This window comes from Hirundo rustica, chromosome 3 (assembly GCF_015227805.2).
Source record: "Hirundo rustica isolate bHirRus1 chromosome 3, bHirRus1.pri.v3, whole genome shotgun sequence".
Lineage (NCBI taxonomy): Eukaryota > Metazoa > Chordata > Aves > Passeriformes > Hirundinidae > Hirundo > Hirundo rustica.
In genome coordinates, this window is record NC_053452.1 from 102,765,012 (window position 1) to 102,787,994 (window position 22,983).

Sequence of the window (22,983 nt, forward strand, 5' to 3'; positions counted from 1 at the left end):
CCTGTGACTGCTAAAATGTCCGGAATCTGTAGTCTGCCACGTGGGGAGTAAAGCAAGAAAGAGAGCACTGAGGCAAAAACTAAGAAAAAACTAAAAACACAAACAAAAACTCAACACCCTTGGGGGAAATAAAACTGCAGAACTTTCGTGTCTGCCAAACCACATGACAGACCAGAAGACGCAAGTGAAGGAAGGTCTAACTTGCTGCACAGAACAGTTATTCAAAGCTGGACTAAAATAAATATTTTAAGAATTCCATCCTCTGCCCCACAACTAACCCTGACACGTCTCTTGCTGATATTTGCCGCAAAGTAAATCTTAAGTACAAGAAACTTTTAGTTTGAACAGAGGAGTCTCTCTTGAAACTACGTACAAGAACAGGACATAAAAACAATGCATGGAAAAGAAGCAATAAATCACTGGGTCGATGTTTAGTCCTTCTTTAAGTGCTTCAGCAGTGATCACGCAGCATCTGTTTCAAATAAATTGCTCAAGCCCTGTGTTAAATATAAACAGGAAGAGGGATACACGTAGTGGAAGTCCACCTTACTACATTTACACTATTAAATTCTAATCATATTCTCTCTCTGCCCTTCACTAAGGGTGAAAAAAGCTGTTAAATTAAGCACATCCTTCCTGACCAACCACAGGCTTGCTCAGTAGAGCAAACAATCTCTCTTCAAATGCAAAACCCATTATAAGGCATTTTGTTTTCCTAATTCCTTATTCTATAGCAGCCTAATGCCCTGCTCCAGCCAAGTGCAGATGATCACAGGAAAGGCATAAGAAGGCAGCATGGATCCTGAGTTAACTGTGGACCTACACTGTTGTTCTTTTAAATCAGTGAAATTGATGATTATCTCTGCTTTCTGAAACTAAACAAAGTATAAGTGTTCAGGCCAAGAACAGGCTTACACAGCTTAATTTCAGTAAGTGGCTTAGTTCTATTAAGAGAAAATTCTACGATTTTATTTTTGTAGCCAAAACAATAACCTTGCAGGTTTGTTAGCTATATTTACCAACTAATGCAACAAAGCAAATGAAAAAAAAATTTCAAACACTCTAAGAAATCTTAAACAAATTAAGTAAATACATGCTTACTTTCAGAAAAGTATTTGCTTCCACTTTTTTAAAGTAACACTCACATAAACATTAAGCAAAACAATTTTGTCCCTGCCTTGGAGGATACAAATTACTTTCAGCCTTACAGGTTTGTAACTGCAATTGGAAGGATTTGTCCAGCACAAACTGTGTTGTTAACACGAGCTGTCAGAACTGCCAATAGAAATAAAATCCAATACCTGGAAAAAAACACCTCAAAAGAAAAACTAGAGAACAGGAGGTTTGGCAGAAAAGATTCGAACAGAAGTAGTAGGAGAAGAAATTAATTTTTACAATGTACCATCCAAAATAAATACAGCCAATACCATCCAAAATAAAAAACAGTGCCAGAACAATATGTGCACTTACCTATCAGTTAAAAAGGCACAGATAAGGTTCTTTGCATGCTTAGAGATTTCCACATCATCTGGGAAATGCAATGAGTTCTTATGATCCATAATTTTACTGTATGTTCCTACTAGTGAGTCTGCATAAAAAGGGGTATCACCTGAAAATAAAACAGTAAATTGGCTGTGATTTTACATCATGTTTAAGTTATGTGAGTTGAATAAGGCAAAAGAGATGATGAAAAGTCTATAAGCAGCTTACCTAGAAGAGTCTTTTATTAAGAAAAAGAAAAAAAAATGGACATGCAGTGTACAAATAATGTATCTTACTAAAAATATTCCTTCCCTAAAATGTCTGTTACAAACTATACCATTTTCCATCCTGTCACTACCAAAATTTTGCCTGGTGAATTAGTTCTTTTGTTCTGCCTTAAGACTCTCAATATATTTTCCAATTTACATAATGGCTGACACCCACATGAATCAATCTTTAAACATTCCAAGCATAAATTGGACCAAAACTCATTAAAGACTTGCTAATGCACATTTGTTGGAAGGAATCCACCAAAGCTCTCTGAAGACCATTCCAGAGGCACACAGGTCTATCCTCCCTAAGGCATGTCAGCTCAGAGCAGGAGCCTTCCCAGTGTGCTACCACACTGTTAAACCCATATTAATAAATCTTGTTGACTGACAAATTACATCAGCTTGAGTGCCCGTATTAACATGGCATGTGGCTTTTAAAATAATAGACTTTTCTCACCCAGAGGTTTCCAGCCTAGGCTGTAGTTAAAGATATTTGCAAAGGAACTAGACTTAAGAAAGGTAAAACCGGGGCAAGTGAAAGAATAGGCTGTGATAAAGGCAAATGACAATCAAATTAACTGGCAACATTCTCAACATACAAATGGTTTGGGTCTGTAATCAAGAAGCTGCAACTTTTACAAGAATCCTTTCTGCCAACTAATCCATGGGTTAAATAGAGATGGTGAACAATCAGCCATGTGAGCTAGGCTCTTTCCTCAGTTCTGGTGTGCTGCTCGCAGGCAGGAATCATCTGGCATCGCAGGCTGCAGCCTTCCAATAAGGAACTGAGCATTTCAAAAGCCATGAACATGAAAAAATGTACAAACAGACCAATGGACAACAACCATTCTGCTTTCTAAAGAGCAATCCTAACTTTTGTCTCCTTCTGTCATTTTACAGTAAAATAAGCAATTAGTACACACCAGCTTGAACTTAACTTCTAGACTTTTAGTTATTTTATCAGCTAGCCATACCACTGCATTGCAGGTGGGAGTCACTGATATTTGCTCCTGCCTCCCTCTTTCCCAGCCTTCCTCTTCTCAATCATGTTCTGTCTTGGAAACAGCTTTAATTTTGGCCACACCTCAGAACTATCTTAAGTCACTGAACTAACATTAGGATCCATCCTGTGACCAACTTTTTATGATTTAGTTAAGCACGCAATAAATTTTTCATTATCATAATAAAATGACCATTTTCATTAGTGCTGCAGCTTTATCAAAACCAGAATAACAAAAGTTTGTGTGCTTTCTTTGAAGTGCAAAGTTTTAGAAGACCACAGCCAGAATCTGATACATAAGCACAGACAAAAATAGATACCTTCTACCAATATGTGGGATATGAAGAAATTAAGTAATATTTTCCTCTTAAATGCCAGGAGGAAAAAAAAGAGGCTCTGAAATGCTGAGAAAACATTCTGAACAGCTATGCCCAATATTTTAAGAAATGAATAATTTTATTTACTGCTAAAATTGTTCATGAGAGACTCTTAAGTATAAACCACACATTCTTAAAGTCAAAATGCTGTAATTCTGAAAGTTGGAAATAGTAATCACATCATATGTTTAAGTGCCTTTCCTGGCTCAGGATACCAGAAGTATCAAATCTGCCAAGATTCCGAAAAAATGCTGATTTGGACTTTTAATAATTGTATGCTCAATTCCATCCTTCCATAATCAGTATTTTGCTACCAGACTATCACACTGATCCTCACTATATTTTAAGATGCAGATGACTCATCTCCTTAACTGATTATATTCTATGTTCGTTGCCATAGCAGTCCAGTTTTTTTTACTAGAAAATCCTGACTCAAGCACAAAAGAAAGAATCGAGCCATACTTCTACACTTTGACCTAAACAGAAGACAATGATGTGCTGTGGAAATGGAGAAAAAAAAAGACCGTCCTGCCCTTGCCATTCCTGTCTCATCTCTTGTGTCCCTGCAAACTCAGTCCTGCCTGAGGTGGCACAAATGTGGTGAGGTAGCTGACCCCAGTTAAAACTATTCTAAGAATTAGTTTTAAGCTGAACCGAGTCAGGGAACTAATCACTGAGCAAGCACGCAAACAGCTGTCACAGCACCAGAGTGACAGAGAGCAGAGAGAACAGCAATGAGGCCACAGCATCAGCCAAAAGTCAGAAGCTGTTAGTGAGGTACAAGCAGCCTTCACACGGAAAAGTGCAGCTAAAGGCACAGGGAAGACTCAATGACAACCTCATTAGCAGAAGAAATCATTACTTACCAACTAACATCTCGAAAAGGAAAACCCCTACAGACCACCAGTCACATTCCCGTCCATAATAACCATCACCCCCCTGGGATTTCAGGACTTCGGGCGAGATGTAGTCGGGAGTCCCCACGGCTGTGTCACAGCGCACCATTCCTGTCTGTGCAACAGCAACAACACAAACAGCTCAGTTCAAGGGGCTTCTGAGCACCTCTTTAAGCAATTCCTCTGCTAGTGGGACAGAAAACCATAAAAAATATAGCCTAAAATACTTGGTTTGAGGAGTGTGTTTTAAAGACTATAATTCAAGAAGCAATATGGATTGAAATGACATTTCTTGGTAATGTGCTTACCCCTGCCTACTCCAATTTCTCTTGACTTCATCTTCTCAAAATTCACCAATTTAATTATTTTTACCATTGGTTTTAATATGAAGGTACACACCGTATCAGACTGCTCCTTTTCTCATTGAATTCAGGGGCAAACTTCAGAATCATTTTGACAAGTTAAGAATTCTAGGCCCTACAAAGCAGATACATAACTATCTTGTCTAATTCAGACAATAAATCAAGATAGATGTAAATTTTTATGGACACACCTTGGTTTTGTTTAAAGATAGGAAGAAGAATAAAAGGAGAAGCTATTTTTAAAGAATAGCAAAGCTTCCTTTATAAAAAAACCTATTTTTTAATTAACATATTACCACAGTTGTATCAATGAAATGATTCCTTATCCTGTGCTTTACACAGAGAAACTAAAAATGTAGGGACTAAGTGATGCAGAATCATCAGTCAGCTCTGCCATATTTCTAATTCAGAGTTAGAAGTCTTGTTTCCTTTGATGAAATTCACTCCTGAGAAACCAGATGGATGAATGAAATTAAATCCTGGATGAAGTTAGAGAAAAATAAACTCATTTTTTATTCTGTTTGCCAATCTGAAGATTTATCTACATTGTTTTACAAAGGTTCTTGGTGCATTTTGCCATCAGCATGAATGGCAATACATATGAATTCTGAATATTAATACAGAATATTATTAGCAACAACTAGGTTAAAAATACATATTTAAAGAAAATAAGAGAAACATTTCATTCTGAGGACTGTACTGATACACAAAATTTAGACACCACATTACAATATTCCTTTTCATACACAATATGAACTGTGAAAAACTTTTGATTCTGTATTAAAACAGGATCCAGAAAGTCATGAACCAGCAGGCAAAACTGAAGGGTTGACTAAATACTGTAGAGACTATGGAGTACTTCAAATGTCCTCCTGGAAAATGCCTATCTTTTGTGATGCCATTCTAAAACTGAAACCTAAACAAATTTTAACTACTCAGTTCCAGAATGAAGAGCAGGTAAAATTTTGCCTTCTATACTGAATGAGATAGCACATAACTTATTCCTGCTGGGATAAAAAAATGAAGTTAGCTCCTTCCAGAAGACCTATTGCATCCACTGGACAAAGAAAAATACAGGCAAACACATTTTAACACTGCAAAATAAACTAAAGCTCAAGGACTACAGAAATCTAAAGTTGAGAGCATTTGAAAATGGATCTAGCACCTGGCAAGGAACCCCTATTTGAATATCCTGCTTGTCACAGCACTCTGTGCACTAACCTGCACGTCTCCTCTGAAGCCTAAGCCTCTCTTTGCTTTGAGCACGGGGGGAATTGCTCTAGGGTTACGTGGTTCTGCTCATCCAGTAGGACTGTGGCAACTCAATGAGGCTCCAGCACTGGTGTGTATCTATTTCTTCCTTATCCAAATACAAAATTACAACAAGGGAAAGTCTGAATTTTTGCTCAGTCAAGTCTGGTTGAAGCCACCTGAATCCCTCCCTGGGTAAAGAGATTCTTTAAAAACCAAGTCACCAGAACAGTTCTGAAAGAGTTCTCTGAAGTCTGCCGCTCCAGTCACAGCCTCTCCACCTTGACACCTAAGCACTTAAAAACATCCTATTTCTGCTCCCTCTATAATTAATACACTAAAGCAAGAATACTTTCTAATATGTTACACATGTTGATATTTTCTGAAGTCCTAAACAAACAAAGCAAAGGCTGTGCTAAAACCCAGCCAGACCTACACAAGTCTGATAACTGGTATTCAGCAACAAGGATAGTCTCTTCAACAGTTACAGATACTAAAGAAAACCATGCAGTAACACTTTAACTTTTCAGACAAGGTGCCAAAAATTGAACAGCTGCATTGCTAACACCAGGTTCAATGGAGCATAGCTCTCTGAAGTGCATGGAGCTGGTTGTACTTTTTCCCCATAAAACTCTACCTTCTGTCTCAGGAACTAACCTGCATTTGCAGATCACAGAACAGCCTGGCTTGGAAGGGAACTGAAAGATCATCTGATTCAACCGGTCACAGGAAAAGGAGCTGATATAAAATTATCTAGCACCCTGTGGGACTGCATCACAAAATGGGGATTCCACCATGTCCCTGGGGAGGTTGGCCCATTATTACCTGAATATAAAATTCCCAGATTTCTGTTCTGCTCATTTATACACTTCTTTCAAAGAACTTGGGTGTTGTTCTGTATGTATTTTTAAGTACTGGGTACCTTTAATACCACAGTCAGACTGTGAACTCTGGCATAAAAGCTGAGTAAACAGGGACATGTTCTCTGGCCAGTATAGAGCACCTTGGCAGTGCCTACATTCTGAAGAGACTTAAATGGTGCTGTTTCCTTTGGGCAATGTGTTACTCCTGTGTTTCAAACACTAAGCCTGAGTAGCACACTTACTATAACAGTTACCATGTAAAAGCTTCCTGTTGGGGGTCTCAGGCCAGTGTTTAACCTGAAACTTTTCTCATCACCTCAAAAGATCAAGGTAGACCTTGGAACTCATCTCCTGCAGCTATGTGAGAGATGTACAGTGCACAGTTTTAAAAAATTGGCTGTCCAGCAATGTTCTTGCAGCTCCTGACAACCTGGAGGTGAGGCTTCCTGTAGTGTGTCCCAGCACCACTCAGCATTATTATATTGCTGAAGACAGAGCAATTCAGGTTTCATCTTCGGAAGGATCTCCATCAAACCTGAAGGACTTGCTGTTTTGAACCAAGGCTGACAATCAGGCTTTCACTCCCTGAGGATGTTCCTTCCAGTGAACAAGAGCTGGAAGGTGTTTGTGTAGAACCCCACAGGTCTGCTGTGTTAACAGCAGACAATGCACAGAGGCAGGAAGGATCCAGCAGAGCCCTCTTCACTGGAAAGCCTTCAATGAGAAAGAAGGTGCCTTCCAAAAAGCGGAACTTGCTGCTTCTTTCAACTGAACTGCCTGGGCAGAGGCAATAATCCCAAGGGCAAACATCCCTTCTTTTGGTCACATCTTTTTGAACAGACACTCTGAATCTGTGCTGCTGAAAGCTCAGTTAGCACAGGACAGTGCTGTGCCCTCCTAGCCCTACAGTACCTACCAAAGCCAACTGCTGTTTAGTTTCTTACACAACACCTGAGAATCAGACAGAGACTGGTGAACCCTGCCCTGGTCTATCTTATCATACCTAAATACCAAAAAAGGGAACCACGATTCCTACTAAATTTTTGACTCTAACTCCATTCTTTATTCAACAGCAGAAATACTCACTTTGTTGCAGATTTTAAAAAAGATAACTAATTAAAAAAAAAAAAAAAAAAAAAAAAAAGCAAACAAAAAACCAAAAACAAGCAATGAAAATCAAGACCACAAATCCCCAATTATGACAACTGAATTACATAAACAGAACAGTTCCTTTTATGCTGGAAAAGATCACTAAAACACTTAGCAACTCTTTTCAGAAAATGATAAGAAGAAACTCAGCGGCAAGTGTCTGTTCTGGCCTGGCTGACTAAAGCAAACACTGAACCAATTAAGGTCAGAAAACTCTCTCAACAAATTGCAGCAAAATTTTCCTGGGCTCGCAAGAGCACAAGGAAGATGCTAATGCTCACAACTGCTAAAAGAGATCCAAATCCAAAAAACAAGTAAGTATAGGGTAAGCATATATTTTCTACAAATCAGTCTGCCAACACCAATATTATATTTACACAGCTGGGATGTGTTCATGTTTTGTAAGAAGTAGCATGAGATTTGGAGACAATCCAGAACCTCTCAACTTCTAAAGCTTCCTGTAGAAAAAATTCTTGCCATTCCATTGAGTCTGAGAAACACAAAAAACTTAAAATACAATCTTTTAGAAAATTAACTTCTCTAGGAGAACACCGGTCCATTGATGATGCCCAGCCTAAAGTGGAGCTCTGTAACTTTTTACAAGAAACACGGATGCATTTCACATTTACAGTACCATCATCCACATTTTAGTATTCCATTCTTTTAACAATAGCAGTGAAAAAGAAAAAAAGTAAAAGGCATAGGTCCACCCTTTCTGGGGTCCCTAAAACAGCACAGAGGATCACCTTACTTTTGGTAGGTTTATATTGTGAGCTTTTTTGATGCTTTTTTGTTGTCACTTCCAACAAACAACAGATTCCCGTAAGACAATACAATCTACTGACTCAAAACAAATATTAATATTTTTAAGGACTGTATTAAAATTCAGTCCTTAAAAATAGACTAAGAGTCTATTTTTAATTAGGAGACCAAGATTACTTTTGATTTTTTCAAGTAAAGTAAATGCTGTCCCCTAAAATACAGGCAAGTAAATCAACAAAATGGAGGTAAATATTATCTCTGCCTTTAGACTAACAACTACAAAACTGAATAGAGTGAACTTCAATAAAGTGCTGCAGTAGGACAATGATGAAGTTCATATATTATCATGTGAAAAAGCCCACCGTAAACAGACACAATACTTCTGGATACTGCTGAAGAGATAACAACTTAATGATGCTAATACAAATTAAGTAGATAGCAGAAATTATATCAAACACTGCCTAAACAATACAGAAAAAAAACCCAAAACATAAAAGCAAGTAAGCTTAAAAGAATCACCCTTGCCAACACTACTATAGAAAACTTTTAAAGACCAGGTAAATCATAACACACATTCATATACAGGGGGTTTTTTTTGTATATGTTATAATCTGTTAGAGTTTTTCATAGGAAGAATATATAGTTTTTCATAGGAAGAGTAAATTCTGTAAATTACAGCATAACACTGTCTGTCAGGCAAGATTCTAAGAGTGCAAACTACAAAAGGTAGTTTTATTTTCAAGTTTTTATAATAATATAAAGCATCCTGTTAAAAATAATCTTCTATAAACTCAGTAGAAAACTGTACTTGGCTGTACATGGCTAAATCTGGACAATTAAGTCATTTTAATTGAAATCCTGGCATCCTGACAAATAACTAACAGATTTTCATTAATATATCACATACCATTGCTGCCGTACTGTGACCTCATTTGAATGACCACTAGAGGATGCTATGAGAACAATTAGATACAGGAAAAAAACCACATGGAATGTGTCTTGCCTAAATAATTTCATTTACAAAAAAATGTCAGCTTATGAACTCTTCCAAGGTTATAAATGCTGAAACTAAGAGTTATCTTGCAAGCTTTTCAAACATTTGGCAAAAAAAAATGTACCTCAGAAATTCATAAATGCACATGCTTTCAAAAATAGCAAAAAGTAAGTTTACATCCTTCTTCCGTGTGAGAGAACAGTTTATAACAGAAAAGGTTACACTATTTAAAGTACTCTTATATTTAAAAGTTGGAAACAAGAAACAGCTTTCTAACCAAGTAGATCATTTGATGAATATTCCTTTGGGTATTATACATCATAAGAAAATAACCTTAAGTATGAATGTAATTTAGAAGTACAGCTTAATAGATGGTAAATTATTCAGTTGCATACTTACTTCATCCATTTTCATGCAAGTGCCAAAATCTGCCAGCTTCAGATGCCCATACTTATCTAAAAGCATATTGTCAGGCTTCACATCTCTGTGTATCAAGCCCATGGAGTGAATTGCATCAAGAGCAAGAACAACTTCAGCTGTGTAGAACTTGGCCCATTTCTCAGGCACATCGTAGTTGCTCATAAGGTTTACAAGATCTCCACCTGGCATGTATTCCATTACCATGTACAAATATTTGTCATCTTGAAAGGCACAAAATAGCTGCAACATTTAAAAAAAAAGGAAGGAAAAAAATGCAGTTACTTTTCATACAGCTAGGAAAAAGAATAATCTTAATCTTGAAGTTTCATTAAACCTGAAAATATGTTTCCAAGATTATTTTTATTATGCATAAAATATACATTTTTCTATTAATTATAAGACTACCTTGAAATTTACTGAACTCAGTTCTCCCTCATTACAATTTTTGAGAAAGTAAAAAGTATTTCCTGTATGTATTATTTAAATACTATAGGCATCCATCCACCTATCTATCTGTCTATCTATCTATCTATCTATCTATCTATCTATCTATCTATCTATCTCCATGTTTCTTGAAATTAAGAAGTATCACTGAGTCAAAATGCAAAGTATCAAATCTGAAACAGGAATCACCATGTTCTGATTTGAAAATAACTCAATAGTGAGCAGCATCTTAGACTGTTTCCAAATTTTCTATATTATAAATTTCGTATCTCTGTACATGTTTGCAAAGTCACTGCTGACTTTGTCTAAATCAACGCATATTGAAATAAGAAATAAAAACAAAATGTTCCTGAAGACAATTATAACACAATACAAAGAAACTGCCCTTAACAATAAAATACTGGCCTGGTATAACTTGCTGTGGGTATGTTTCCTATTGGCACGATAGTGGAAGTACGTTCAGTCTCTTTAAAATGTATTTCAGACCTAGACTGCTGAAGTTTTAGAGACTCCACTCGGTGACAACCAGGTCTGAAAATAGCCCAGTCCAGCAGAAAGCATTACTATTAAATGTTCAATGACTGTAGTGAAAAGGTCTCTGAAAGTCTCACCTTTTTCCTCAGGGAATATTGCCTTACCTTAAAAACTAAAATCAGTCACATCTTTAAATTACACACACAAAATCAAAAGGCAATTGTAAAATAGGATGTGTGGAAAGGATGAAGTCAGAATCAGGGAGACTGTGGAGGATGAGGAACCATGCAAGGCAGGTATGTTATTTTGGAGACTCGAGCTTCAGATTAAAATTACTTGTGTAACTAGTGACTGAAGACCTAGATTAGAAATATATATTTTAATACATATATGTTGCATTGTATTTGTTTGCACAAATGGATAATATATGCAATATATAGTATGATAATTCATAGGGTCATTAAAATCCAAATGAAGATTCAAAATAATCTATTTTGTCATACATAGAGATATTAATATAACAATAAATAACAGCACTTTGTCTTTATACAGCACTTTTGTTATTGCCCTCAAGGGATTTCATTAAAAAACCCCAACTATCTAGGGCTCTTGTTTAATTTGTTTTTCACACTAAAAACTAGACAGAGAGAAGCAGTGTCATCTGTCCCAGTTTCTCGATCAGAACAGGACCTATATTTTCTTCAAACCAGCTCGATGTCCTACCCCACTGGACCACATCACCTAAATATATCACACTAATACAGTTAATCATAGAAGGCACAATTGCAACTACACTTTAGTTCATTTGCTATTTACAAATGCATACACATATTAATATCCCACTTGTGACAGTTTCCTTTGAAAATCCACGTCATGCATTTCTTGTTACTTTCAACTGCATGTGAAAAATAGTTCCTGACAATTACTGTTACTAGAACAAAGAACCAAATAAAAAAATCATCTATTTAAGTATTTCTGCTGAATATAGGCACGAGCACAAAATATGCCCAAAGAACAAAACATCTTTGTACACGAGGTAAAGTGTTATGAAAAATATATGGAAAGCTTAAAGCCAGTTTTATTAAATATACAGAAGCATGGCAATATATATGACAGCATTTAAATTAATTATTTAAAAAAATTAAGGACTAACAGTTTCTCCAAGCACACACTTTCACTACTCCTCTTGTTAACTGATGCAATTTACCAGTTACAACAAATGGCAATAATCAGTACTGATTGTCCCCAATGGCATAATTCACACTACATCGTTTTGATGACACATGTCACGAGATAGCTGTGAGTGACGGTGTTGAAGATCAGATGAAGAAGTCAACTCTCCATTACTTGGATATGCTGAGTTCTGATGCTCAGAACTGACCACTACGAGAAGATAGTTTCAAGGAAACCACTGCTACAGCCCCTTGTCTTGCAGGAGACCAGGACTGCACACTCATCCATATATCAAACTGCAGCTGAAAGGAGTGACTATTTAAAGCACTCTTAATGCCATTTGCCTGTGATCAACTGTCTGCATCATGAGGAAAGACTGGAAATACCAATCACATTTGTTTCTACATTCCTATACAGAATTTTTCACAGTTGGAAAGATAACTTCCAAAATAATTCCAAATAATTACATAAGCATTTTAAAAAAATCTATTTAATTCCGTTTTATGATGCATTTGTAGTGACTGAAATGCAAATTAATATACTTTTTAACACAGCCGAATATACAAAACTTAGTGAAATTGCTGTACAAATGTATGTTTTAAAAGTAAAAATCTGAACCTAAACCTTGATTTGAGTTTCAATGTAAATTCAAAGGCAGCTCAAGACTTGGAAGTATTTATGGCATCAGCATCGTTACTACTGCTGTTGTTATTATTTTACTTTTATATATGTTTCTTACCTGAACCACCCATGGGCTGTTGGCGAAGGCCATGATATCTCTTTCTTCCCAGAAAAAGGCTGAATCTGATCTCTTGATCATTTCAAATTTACTAAGTAGCTTCATTGCATAAACCTTCTGTGTCATTTTATGGCGAACCTGTTGGTTGAGAAAGAAGAGAATCAACCTTTTTAAAATACCTTGTTAAAAACCTGAGTATGATCATAGTATGTTTCTGCTATGTGCAAACTGCTTTCTGTGACGCGATGCCTCCAGGTTTTCATACATCCAGTTTTCTACACGGTAAGGATTTGAGTACTTCCAAACCTAAAAAGAAAAGTTTAACAGCTGCTAAAAAAATCCCACCATAGCAGGAAATAAAGTCTAACTCTGCCTTTATTTTCTTATTCTGAACACTGTCTAGCCATTGAATTCATTCGTGTTAGAAACTGGGTGTGCAGTCTGCTTCAGCCTTTGTCAATTTTTATTTTACATCAAAACATGACTGCTCCTATTTATTTTCCTAGAAAGTTCTTAAATTCACTTTAAATGGTGCAAAATTAATACAATAAATCTTGTTCGAAAACAGGAATCAAAGCTTTTATAACAAAATATGAAAACTGTTTTGAAAACTTTATCTGAATTCAGACAAGAAACCAAATCCTCAAATTGCACACTGCAGTCATTACGCAACTAATTAATAATAGACATCCTATTTTATGAAAAAACTATTAAAGGAACAGGTTTTTGACATTCTTGAGTGTTTTTTACAGAAATCAAGGTGAGAACTATTCAGCTGTAAGAAGTCTGAGTCATCAGGACCTTAAGTTTCTGCATATTTTTTCCTGTTAAAATAAAAAATTTAGCAGACTAGTTTGTGAAATTGAGTCATGAAAATTGTGAAATACACCAGAAACTGAAGTTATGATTTTCTGGTGCATTTAAAACCTCTCACATCTAGTAAATAAAGCAGATCTCCTAACTTCTTAGTTTTGCACAACATCTGAGTTTAAGTATGCTACTTGAAAGATGTTTAATAGGCTCCTCTGAACAGCTGTAGATGCAGGTCCATGACATCTGCAGAGCAAAGCTTCAGAGAGGCACCTATTTGGTCTACAATCTGAGAGCATCAGTCTCCTGCTCCTGAGGAGCTGTAAAAATTAATATTGCTGAAGGGATAGAAGAAGCATCAGGTGGAAAGGGTAATCTTGGAAAAAGCAAGAACATGGGCAGAAAGAGGATTATTTAAGGAGTTGCTGTTCTGGAGATTGGGGCTTTTTGCCTTCAAGATATAGGGGCAACGATTTTATTATTAGTATCTTGCATAGTTCAACACTAACAACCAACCTTCTCTACAATTAGATTAAAAAACCTCCAACCTAACACCAAAACAAAACCATGGTATCTATGTGCATTAACAACTCTGTAAGCATATTTTAGGACATTAATTAGTCAGTTAGTGAAGGTGACCTAAAACTATTTTGAAAACTAACTTCTTCCCATTTACTAATCCCACATGGGATTATTTCCAAAGACTTGGTGGTACACCAGAAACTAGTAGAGCTTTTGTAATCCTGCCCAAAACCAGAAGAAACACAAAGACCAGAAACCTCAAAAAGATATTGTTTAATCGAAGATGCATTTTCTGTGAAACTTCACATTGAAGCTCTGCAATGTATTTAGTAGCTTACAATTTCTAAAGTCGCTGTGTACTCTCACCTAGGTGCAGTCAAAGTATCTGCCTGCATTTAGAAAAACAACTGTTTCCCATGACTTGGAGAAAAAAATTCTTTGAAGTCAGCACACCTGAGTGGAGAGGCAAAGTAAAAGAGGTGGGGAACCCAAAATCAGTCTGTACACCTCTCTAAATAGTGCCAATGGGTTATTGCCTAAATGATTTCTTGAGAAAATTTCAAGATAGGCTCTTTCTCTGTACAAAACCAAAGCAATAACAAGAATACTGGCACACCCAGAGACTGAGTGTGCCTTGGCACACCTTGCAGGTGAGCAGACCTACCGCTGACATTCCTCCTATCAGCACCATGGCCCCTGGAGACAGCCTTTTGAGCTGCTAGTCACTGTGCTCTTTACTCAGAGCTATATTTGTATATACAGATATTGGCTCATACAGCAGATTATTCGTGTATTAAACTGTGATGACGTTTCAATTTCTTCCAACTGTTAAAATGAACTGCCAAATTTAAACTGTAGCTCACCAGAGGAACTCTCAAAATAGGTAGGAAAATCCCTTCATGCCATTAGCACTGAGTAACATGGCCTTGTTTAACTCATGATAATGCATTAAGAAAAAAGAATTTCACTCTACTCTGCTTCAACAATCTAATACTTTCAATAAACAAAATACATCCATAATTTCCCCAACATTCACATGGGAAGACAATCGGTACACAAAGAAAATAACACATCCATTTGAAGTTTTATCAGATTTAGTACATACTATTGGTAATGCTACCTTCATTTTGAAAAAATGATGATCCTAGAGTGGAGTTTTGAAATGAACTCTAAGGCTTGAATAATTACAGGTATCATAAAGCACTTGATAAAGCCATAAGAAACGACTACAAATAGGGTATCAAATTGTCAGCTAATAAAACGTGACTGCTTCATCTGCTCTACTTCAGAACTGTACATCAGCAGTGGATGAGAAATTAAACCTAATTAACAAAGCACTTAATGAAGAAAAATAAACCAGCATCTGTTTATGCAGGCCATGACAACTCCTGGTTTGCAACACTAAGAAATCAGACAGTAAAGACTGTCACCCAGACCATCCTGTAGCACACAAGCACAAGGAAGTGTTAACTTTGCTTTAGTTTTCTCTTCCAGCACGTGAGCAGGTCAGTCTGCTGTGCCACTGCAACATTGCAGTCCTTCATGGTTAGACCTGGGAGAAGGAGCTAAGGATAAATTTCAAACCAAGAGGATTTTCCACAAGTGAAAATAAACAAGAGGAACTCAGGATGTGCTTTCATAAGTAACTGTTTCTGCATAAACCAGAAGTAACAAATTAAGCACCATAATTCAATTTTTCTGTCTGCGCTAGACACCAGTCACTTTTATTCATGGCACTGTGTAAGAGAAGAAGTGATCTGGCAGCTGGCAATCACTTTCTTCGCTTTTCTCATCACTACAGACCCAGCAAAACCAGACACCAGAGCACAAGTGTGGTGTTTAATACTTCTGGATTTATAAGGAAATTGTTTCTCCACCACAGTCAGATGCTCAGACCAGAGTCATCTGATCTCTCTTTAACTGGACTATTTTTTAAATTTTTTTGAGGGGAGAGGAAGAAAAATCAAGCCTTAAAAAAAAAAAAAATCTAGCTGCAAGACACAACAGTAGAGAATGTGCTTCACTTTCTTGACAGAATCTGGAAAACTGATTGCTTCACATCACTTCTTTAGCAAGAAAATGCTATACTGGAGCAGAAGACGAAGGGAAAACAAAATGAAAGAGGTCATAGCCGACTATTTTACGCTGCAAACATTACAAGCCAAAAAATGAGCATACTAATATAATCATTAGAAACATAAAATAAATATTTGTGCTACAATTCTTATGCACAATAACACATACCGATAACACAACAGTAATTAATTTAACTAATGTTTTATTTATGGTTCTTTCTGTATTTAATCCCCATTGAAGCAAATTTCTATTTTGATCACAAAAAGTGTTGCAAAATATTTTCATTACCGCACGTCCATCATCTGCAACAGTGGTGTTAACATTTTGAATGGAGTAGAAATAGATAGAGCTTAGCTCAATAGTTTAAACTTGTACCATACCTTGTGAGGCAAAAAATTGAGGTATGTATGTCCACATCACCAGCTAATATTAGTTCAGATCTGCAGCTGTATTTACTAGCCAACTGCTTTTCAGCTGTAAGACCTCCTAACATTATGATTTCTACTTGTGTTTTTACTCTCCAGAAAAAATGTTCTTTAAAATTGACATGAAGTATAGAAGAGCTCTATATAAACACACAGAAGTTTCTTTCCAATACCAAGGATTCTTGGTTTTTTGAAGGGCTTATTAAAGATTAAAAAAACCCCCATGACAGCAATGCAAGTCAAACCCCATTATTGTATGACCAGGTTACTAGGCATTTTGTCATTACATTTTAATGGTCAGGCAAATGAAAAATAAAGTTTGTCTTCAGATCCCACAAAGTGCCCAACTGCAGTGTATACACCACGAAAAAATCAACTCTTAAAAATTTAAATTGTGTATGACATGGTGAATTAATGAACAAATCAGGACCTTCTATCTGAAATGAAACGTTAAAAAGAAAATAAAAATCATTTAGGAAAAAACCCTCTGTTCTTAAGAAATACACACATGAAAACAACGTGTTTTAATTCTTGAAGCACATCAAAAATATAATAATTCTCTTGGGTTCTTCTAGAAAATATATGAGTTGACATCTAAAAATGGCACATTACTTCTGTTACTGAGACTTGCTCTTTTTCATCTCCTACCCCCTCAACAAATGGACAAGAAACTCTGCTCCTTACAACTTGATTTTTCACTGACTTCACATGCCAGTGCATAAGGAGCATCTCTGTTCACTGCTCCCTGTGGATTAATGTAAAGATACAAATGTCTAATAGAAGACTTTAAAATGAACCATTTGATGTGACTGTCATTGAAAAGACATGGAGTAGACAAACACCCTGCAGCACCCCCTTCACAAGAAAGTAAGGTTCTGCTTAAGGTTTTGTTTTAATTTCTTGCCTACAAGGATATAAAATCATATAAATATACATAATGATTCTTTAAAGTCTTGCTAGAAAATGAGGATTTTTGGAACTGCTCCACTCCATGCTTCATTCACTCTTCTGGACAAAACCAAAGTGTAAATGATGCTGAGAGAAATAAGGAAGAGGGTGCTACATTCTCATGTTACTAGACTTGGGTGAAGTTGTCTTAAAAAATTACATAGATTAATAAAAACTGCTGATTAGATGTTGCTATCTGCCGTACTAATCACATCTAAATTTGAAAATTACCCATGAGTCATGCAAATAATATTAGGCTAATCAGAGGGTTTTTTTCCAGTTCCAACAAATTTCAGCCAAACTAACACGGAAAATACAAAATACAAAGAATTTTACAAATGGATCGTAAATTTATTGCCATTATACACTGTGTACCTCCTATAAGCCCTTCACACCTTAGATTTTGCCACATTCCTCAACAAAACTCCAACACATCTTTATATTTTCCAAAATGGTTATACATTACAAGACAGTATGATTTTCCTAGCTTCCTAGTGCAAAGTTACCACAAAGCAGTAAAATGCCAGTTCCAGGTCAACAACTAAAACAAAAGGGTAATTATTGTCACCTTGTGGTAACAAGATAACAAGCTTCAATTGCAGCAAAATAGATGCTCCCCTTTCCATTGACTTGCTTCATAACTCTCTTCCTCTAAAAATACTCACACAGAATACTACCATGGATCAGTTGGTGTAAAGTTATCTGTTAGCTCATGATAACTTGTCCCTAATGTTTTCATTCTAGATTCTGTCCGGCACTTACAACCAATGCTTATTTCAGAACTGACACATCAATTCATCTTATACATATGTTCACATTTCTGTGCCACTTCTCAGACAGTAGGACTTGGAAGTCCCGGAAAAATCAAATTTAAATGAAAATGAGACTACATGTAATAATACACCAAGTTACTTTTTGTAGTTTGATTACCATTTTTTACAACAGAATTTCTCTGCAATAGAAATTTTGAAAGTAATCCCATTCATACTTTAGATATTATATTGCATGCAATGTCAAGGGGACAATGTTAAGAAAAGAATCTTTTAAAAATTCTGAGAGTCATGTCACTTAAAATACAATGCAAGCATCACAATTATAAGAACAATGCTACAATCTTTTGTCACAGTGTTCGCCTGTTCTTTTGTAGAAGGTTTCAAGTATTATTATAAAGTGACATTTGTGGCCAAAAAGATTTAGAATTGCCATGAACTGCCTTTTTGATTTTGATCAAAGAATAGACAACATTCCTAAGTTGTTCCCTTCCTATCCATCACATTTTATACTCAGATTTACTGTTTACCGTGCACAGAAACAAACTCTCAACACAATGAAAATTACACTTGTTCTTTTTAAGAATGAATTTTTAAATATAAAACATGAAGATTGAGGAAAGTTTTGGCTAAAGAGGTTAATCTGTCTAAACTTTACATCATAACATTCTTACCAGCTGCACTTCTCCAAAAGCTCCTCTACCAATCACCTTAACAACATCATAGTCTTCAGCTTTCATTTGTAAAGCTCGGATTTTTTCCACAATCTTCTCATCTGAAACAAATCAAACAGAAGTTGTGCTAATGCATATATTACAGAATACAGAATTTTAGCTATTCATTTAGAGTAAAAATAAGCTATTTTTATTCAAATGTTTAGAGCCTTCTTGGTAATTCTTGAAATCTGTAGTCACTATTAATATCCCCTTTCATTATGCTTTGGAAACCATTGACCCTCTACCTTTAGCTGTAACAACTTTCATATTTTGCTGATTCTCATTTCACACCTCTAATAATCACTCACAAGCTTATGGGAAAACTCTGGTAATGAAGAGAGCCAGAGATGCCCAACTGGAATTTTCAATTATACCTTGCTGCCCGCTGCACTCCCAGGATCCACTGACACTCCAGTGATAATGCCGAGGTGGAATATGGTACACAAAAGGCACTGCAGGTGCAACCTGCTCCTCCACACCTGGAGGCTTCAGCAGCATTCACATGGCAAGGAATGTGACTCAGTAACCTTCATGTACAACTGCAGATCACACAAAGATCTGGCATGTCCACTCATCCATTCCATATGAAACATTGATTCAAGTTGACACACTTGTATGTAACTGCTGGCCATCTCTAAGTAGTTTTTTGGTGTTCACGTGTAGTTCTACACTTCTTAAAATGACATCTACAATGCTCTGTTCAGCATTCTGCAGATAATCACTGCCTGTCAGTATGTGTCTTATCGGCAGTTGTGGAATCTGTAAAAGGGAAATCAGCAAAATTCTGATCTCTGACAAGTTCTAAAACCAGACAAGGTCCTAGACTCTTTCATTTTGTAAAAAGCATGGTATAAATGCATTCCTGGCTAAATGCATTTTTAAAATCTATTCTTATTACGAGGACAAAAGATAATGGAATCAGTGAGTGGAATCCATAATACTGGAGGTAATCTGAGGCATGACAAGCCCCTACAAATGCTTAGAGGTAGAACAATACAAAGCAAAACAAGCGGCTGGAGCAAGAACTCTACCAGGGAAGAGCATGAAATTGTATGGAAAGCTGTGGATGCTTATATTCAGAGAGGGGTAGAGGTTTATACTGTGAGATCCCTGTTTAGGGTCAAATACCATGGAATTTTATCCCTAGAAAGGCATTAAAGAGGATCTCAGATCTGAATACAGGGGAGAAAAGGATCAGAAATACAGTTAATCCAGTATGACATTAAAGATGACATGGTCTAAGGGAGTTAATGATAAGAACATCTAGTAAATAGCTTAACCATTCCTACATATTCATGAAAAGCAGCCTGGCAGGGTACAAGCAACCCAGGAGATGCCTGACCATCAGGAACACTTCTTTTCTTCCAAACAAGCAATAAGCCAAATCAGGGAGGCACTCCGATTTATTACTCACAAACAAGAATGAACTGGCTCAGGAAGACAAAGTCTGTAGCAGACTTGGCAGAAGCAACTGTGAGATGGAGGAATTTAAGACTCAAACAGACCTGAAGAAGGAAAATAGCAGACCTTGGACTTCAGGAGAACAGACTATGGCTCATTTGGAAAACTCACTGGCAGGATCCCATGAAAAGCTGCTGTGAAGGGCAGAGGAGTGGGCTGATCTTCAAAGATGACATGTTCATAGCACAAGAACAGTCTGTTCTAGCTAGCTAGAAATCAAGCAGGAAAGGCAACAAGCCAGTCCGCCTAAATGGGCAACCTCTGCCTCGACTCAAGCACAAAAGGTAAAGGTTTGGAACATGGAAGCTGAGTTGGGTTACCCAGCAGAAATCCCCCAAACAAGAAATGATGGAATTGGGAAAGCCAAGCTCACAGCTGGAGCTGAAACTAGCCAGGATTATGAAGGTAAACAGATTCTATAAATACATTGTCCATAAAAGAAATAATGAGGCAAATATTGTCCCACTGCTCTCAGTGAGGGAGGTGATCCAGTACCAAGGATGTGGAGAAGATCAAGGCAGTTGATGCCTTTTTTGCTCCACTTCACTGTCAAGCCCTGCTTAGAGGTGTCCCAGCTCCTTGAAGCCAACAGCAGAGTGTGGGGCTGCACAGTATCACAGTAGAGGAAGTTAGGAGTTAAAGACCAGTGAAGCAAACTTGGCATATACCAGGTCTTAGGACAATACAAGATGCATCCAAGTGTGCTGAAAAAAAAAGTTGAGACCATTACCAGGCTGTTCTCTATCACCTTTGAAAGCTCATGGCAACTTGGGAAGGTGATGACGGCTAAAGCACAAATGTCATGTCCGTGTTCTAGAAAGGTAACAAGGAGGCTATGGGGTGGAACAGCAGCCTGACCACATTGCCCAAGATGATCATGGAGCAAAATCCTTCAGGAATCTACTTCCAAGCACATGATGCACACAGAAGGATAAGAACAGCCAGAACAGATCTAAAAAGGACAAATTGGGTTTGACTAATCTGATTTCCTTCAATGATAAGATGTCTGTCTTGGTGGACAAAGGGAAAGCAGTACATTTCCTTGATTGTAGCATGACTTCCAACACAGCATCTCAAAGTATCTTTGTAGCCAAACCAGGCTGACATGGATTGCACAGAGGGAATGGAAAAGTTACTGGAGTCACAGCCAGTGGTTTTAAGTTCAGAGCCGGTACACTGGAGGGCAGGGTGGCCTCTATGAGTAACCCAGACAGGATGAGTAATGAGCTGACAGGAAGTCTACAGTTCAACAACAGCAAGTGCAGAGTCCAGTAGCTGGGATGGAACAGCACCACTCAAAAGAATAGAATGCACTCACCATCTAGAGGGCACCATGAGAAAGAGGACCTGGCAGCCCTAGTGGACAACAAGCCAAGTAGAGAGGAACGAGCAGCCAGCCTTCGCACTGACTATGTGCAAGTATGTGTTGGTAAATGCACAGCCAGTAGGTTGAGGAAGTAGATTTCCTCCCCTGTATGTCATTTGTGAAACTGTATATGGAATACTATGACTAACTTTGAGGTCCTTGGTGCACAAAAAATACCAAACATTCCCTAGCTTCATGGAAGAGAACCAGGATGCTCACATGATGCTCAAGAGAGGCTGAGAGGACTGGAGTTGTTCAGGTTAGGGATGGATAAATGGTTTGCCTCAACATAAGTTGAAATGAGGTTTTACCTCCAAGGGGTACAAAGTGAAAGGACAAGAATCACCAGACAAGATGAAATAACAGAAATCCTGTTTTGTAAGAAAAGAATAGTAAGAATTGGGCAAAGGTGCAGACTGTTAAGTGGAGTTGAAAAACCTCCATCTTTGGCAGTCCTCAAAATTAACTGCACAAGAACCTGAACAATCTGATATAACATCAAAACTGGTTTGACTTTGAGCAGAGTTGGACCAGGTGGTCTTTGGAGATCCTTTCTAACCTGTGGAACACAGAAGTCCAACTGTAAGTTTCTTCTTCTGAGGAAAAGACTAGATGTGACAGGGAAGGGGAGAGATTAAGGCTACAATGAGGGAATGGTCTGCTAGTAAAGCTGTAAGGACAGAGGCAATTAAAATCTCCAAAAGTAAACAAATCTGCTACATTCAGAAGACTAATTGTACTAATAAGACCAAAGTAATTCAGTGCGTCAACAGGAAGAGGAGTTAAGAGAATTGTGATGTTGTTTCTATCTTGAATCATGAAAGCCTAGACCAAAAGCATAGGAAAGCAACAGTGCTTCACTCACACCAAGTTTATTATTTTTGATAATCATATGAAGTAATTTTGCAGATTGCAAAGGGAATGCTGTGCTTGGAAGTTAACGGCAGATCAGAAGCCCTGGCACTAGACAAGGAGGATAAATGAAGTCCACAGGAAATGGCAGTAGAGAGAGTATCAGCAAACTTCAACTCACAATGTGCAGTTACATGTTTGAATACAATGTTATACCTCATGAGACATGGGAATGACATGAGGTTTTTTTAAAAGTTTCTGACACGTTTCAACGTTTTCAAATATGTGAAATGAGCAGGGATCTAAACATATTGAAAAAGTAGCACGTAGTTTTAAGCGGCTCAATTTTTGAGAAGAAACTCACAGGAATACTTCTGTA

At 37.1% G+C, this 22,983-nt stretch overlaps 1 protein-coding gene across 4 annotated transcripts in view; it reads right to left on the minus strand.

The window, feature by feature from the left end:
* Window positions 1-22,983, minus strand: part of ROCK2 (Rho associated coiled-coil containing protein kinase 2) — a 107,734-nt gene that overhangs the window by 38,611 nt on the left and 46,140 nt on the right. For all 4 annotated transcript variants that reach the window (XM_040059460.2, XM_058419968.1, XM_040059457.2 and 1 more), the window contains exons 3-7: window positions 18,884-18,984; window positions 12,659-12,796; window positions 9,808-10,068; window positions 3,998-4,142; window positions 1,471-1,609 (exon numbers count right to left, since the gene is read on the minus strand). In XM_040059460.2, the coding sequence (XP_039915394.2) occupies window positions 1,471-1,609; window positions 3,998-4,142; window positions 9,808-10,068; window positions 12,659-12,796; window positions 18,884-18,984 (784 nt within the window). The remainder of the gene's footprint in view (window positions 1-1,470; window positions 1,610-3,997; window positions 4,143-9,807; window positions 10,069-12,658; window positions 12,797-18,883; window positions 18,985-22,983) is intronic.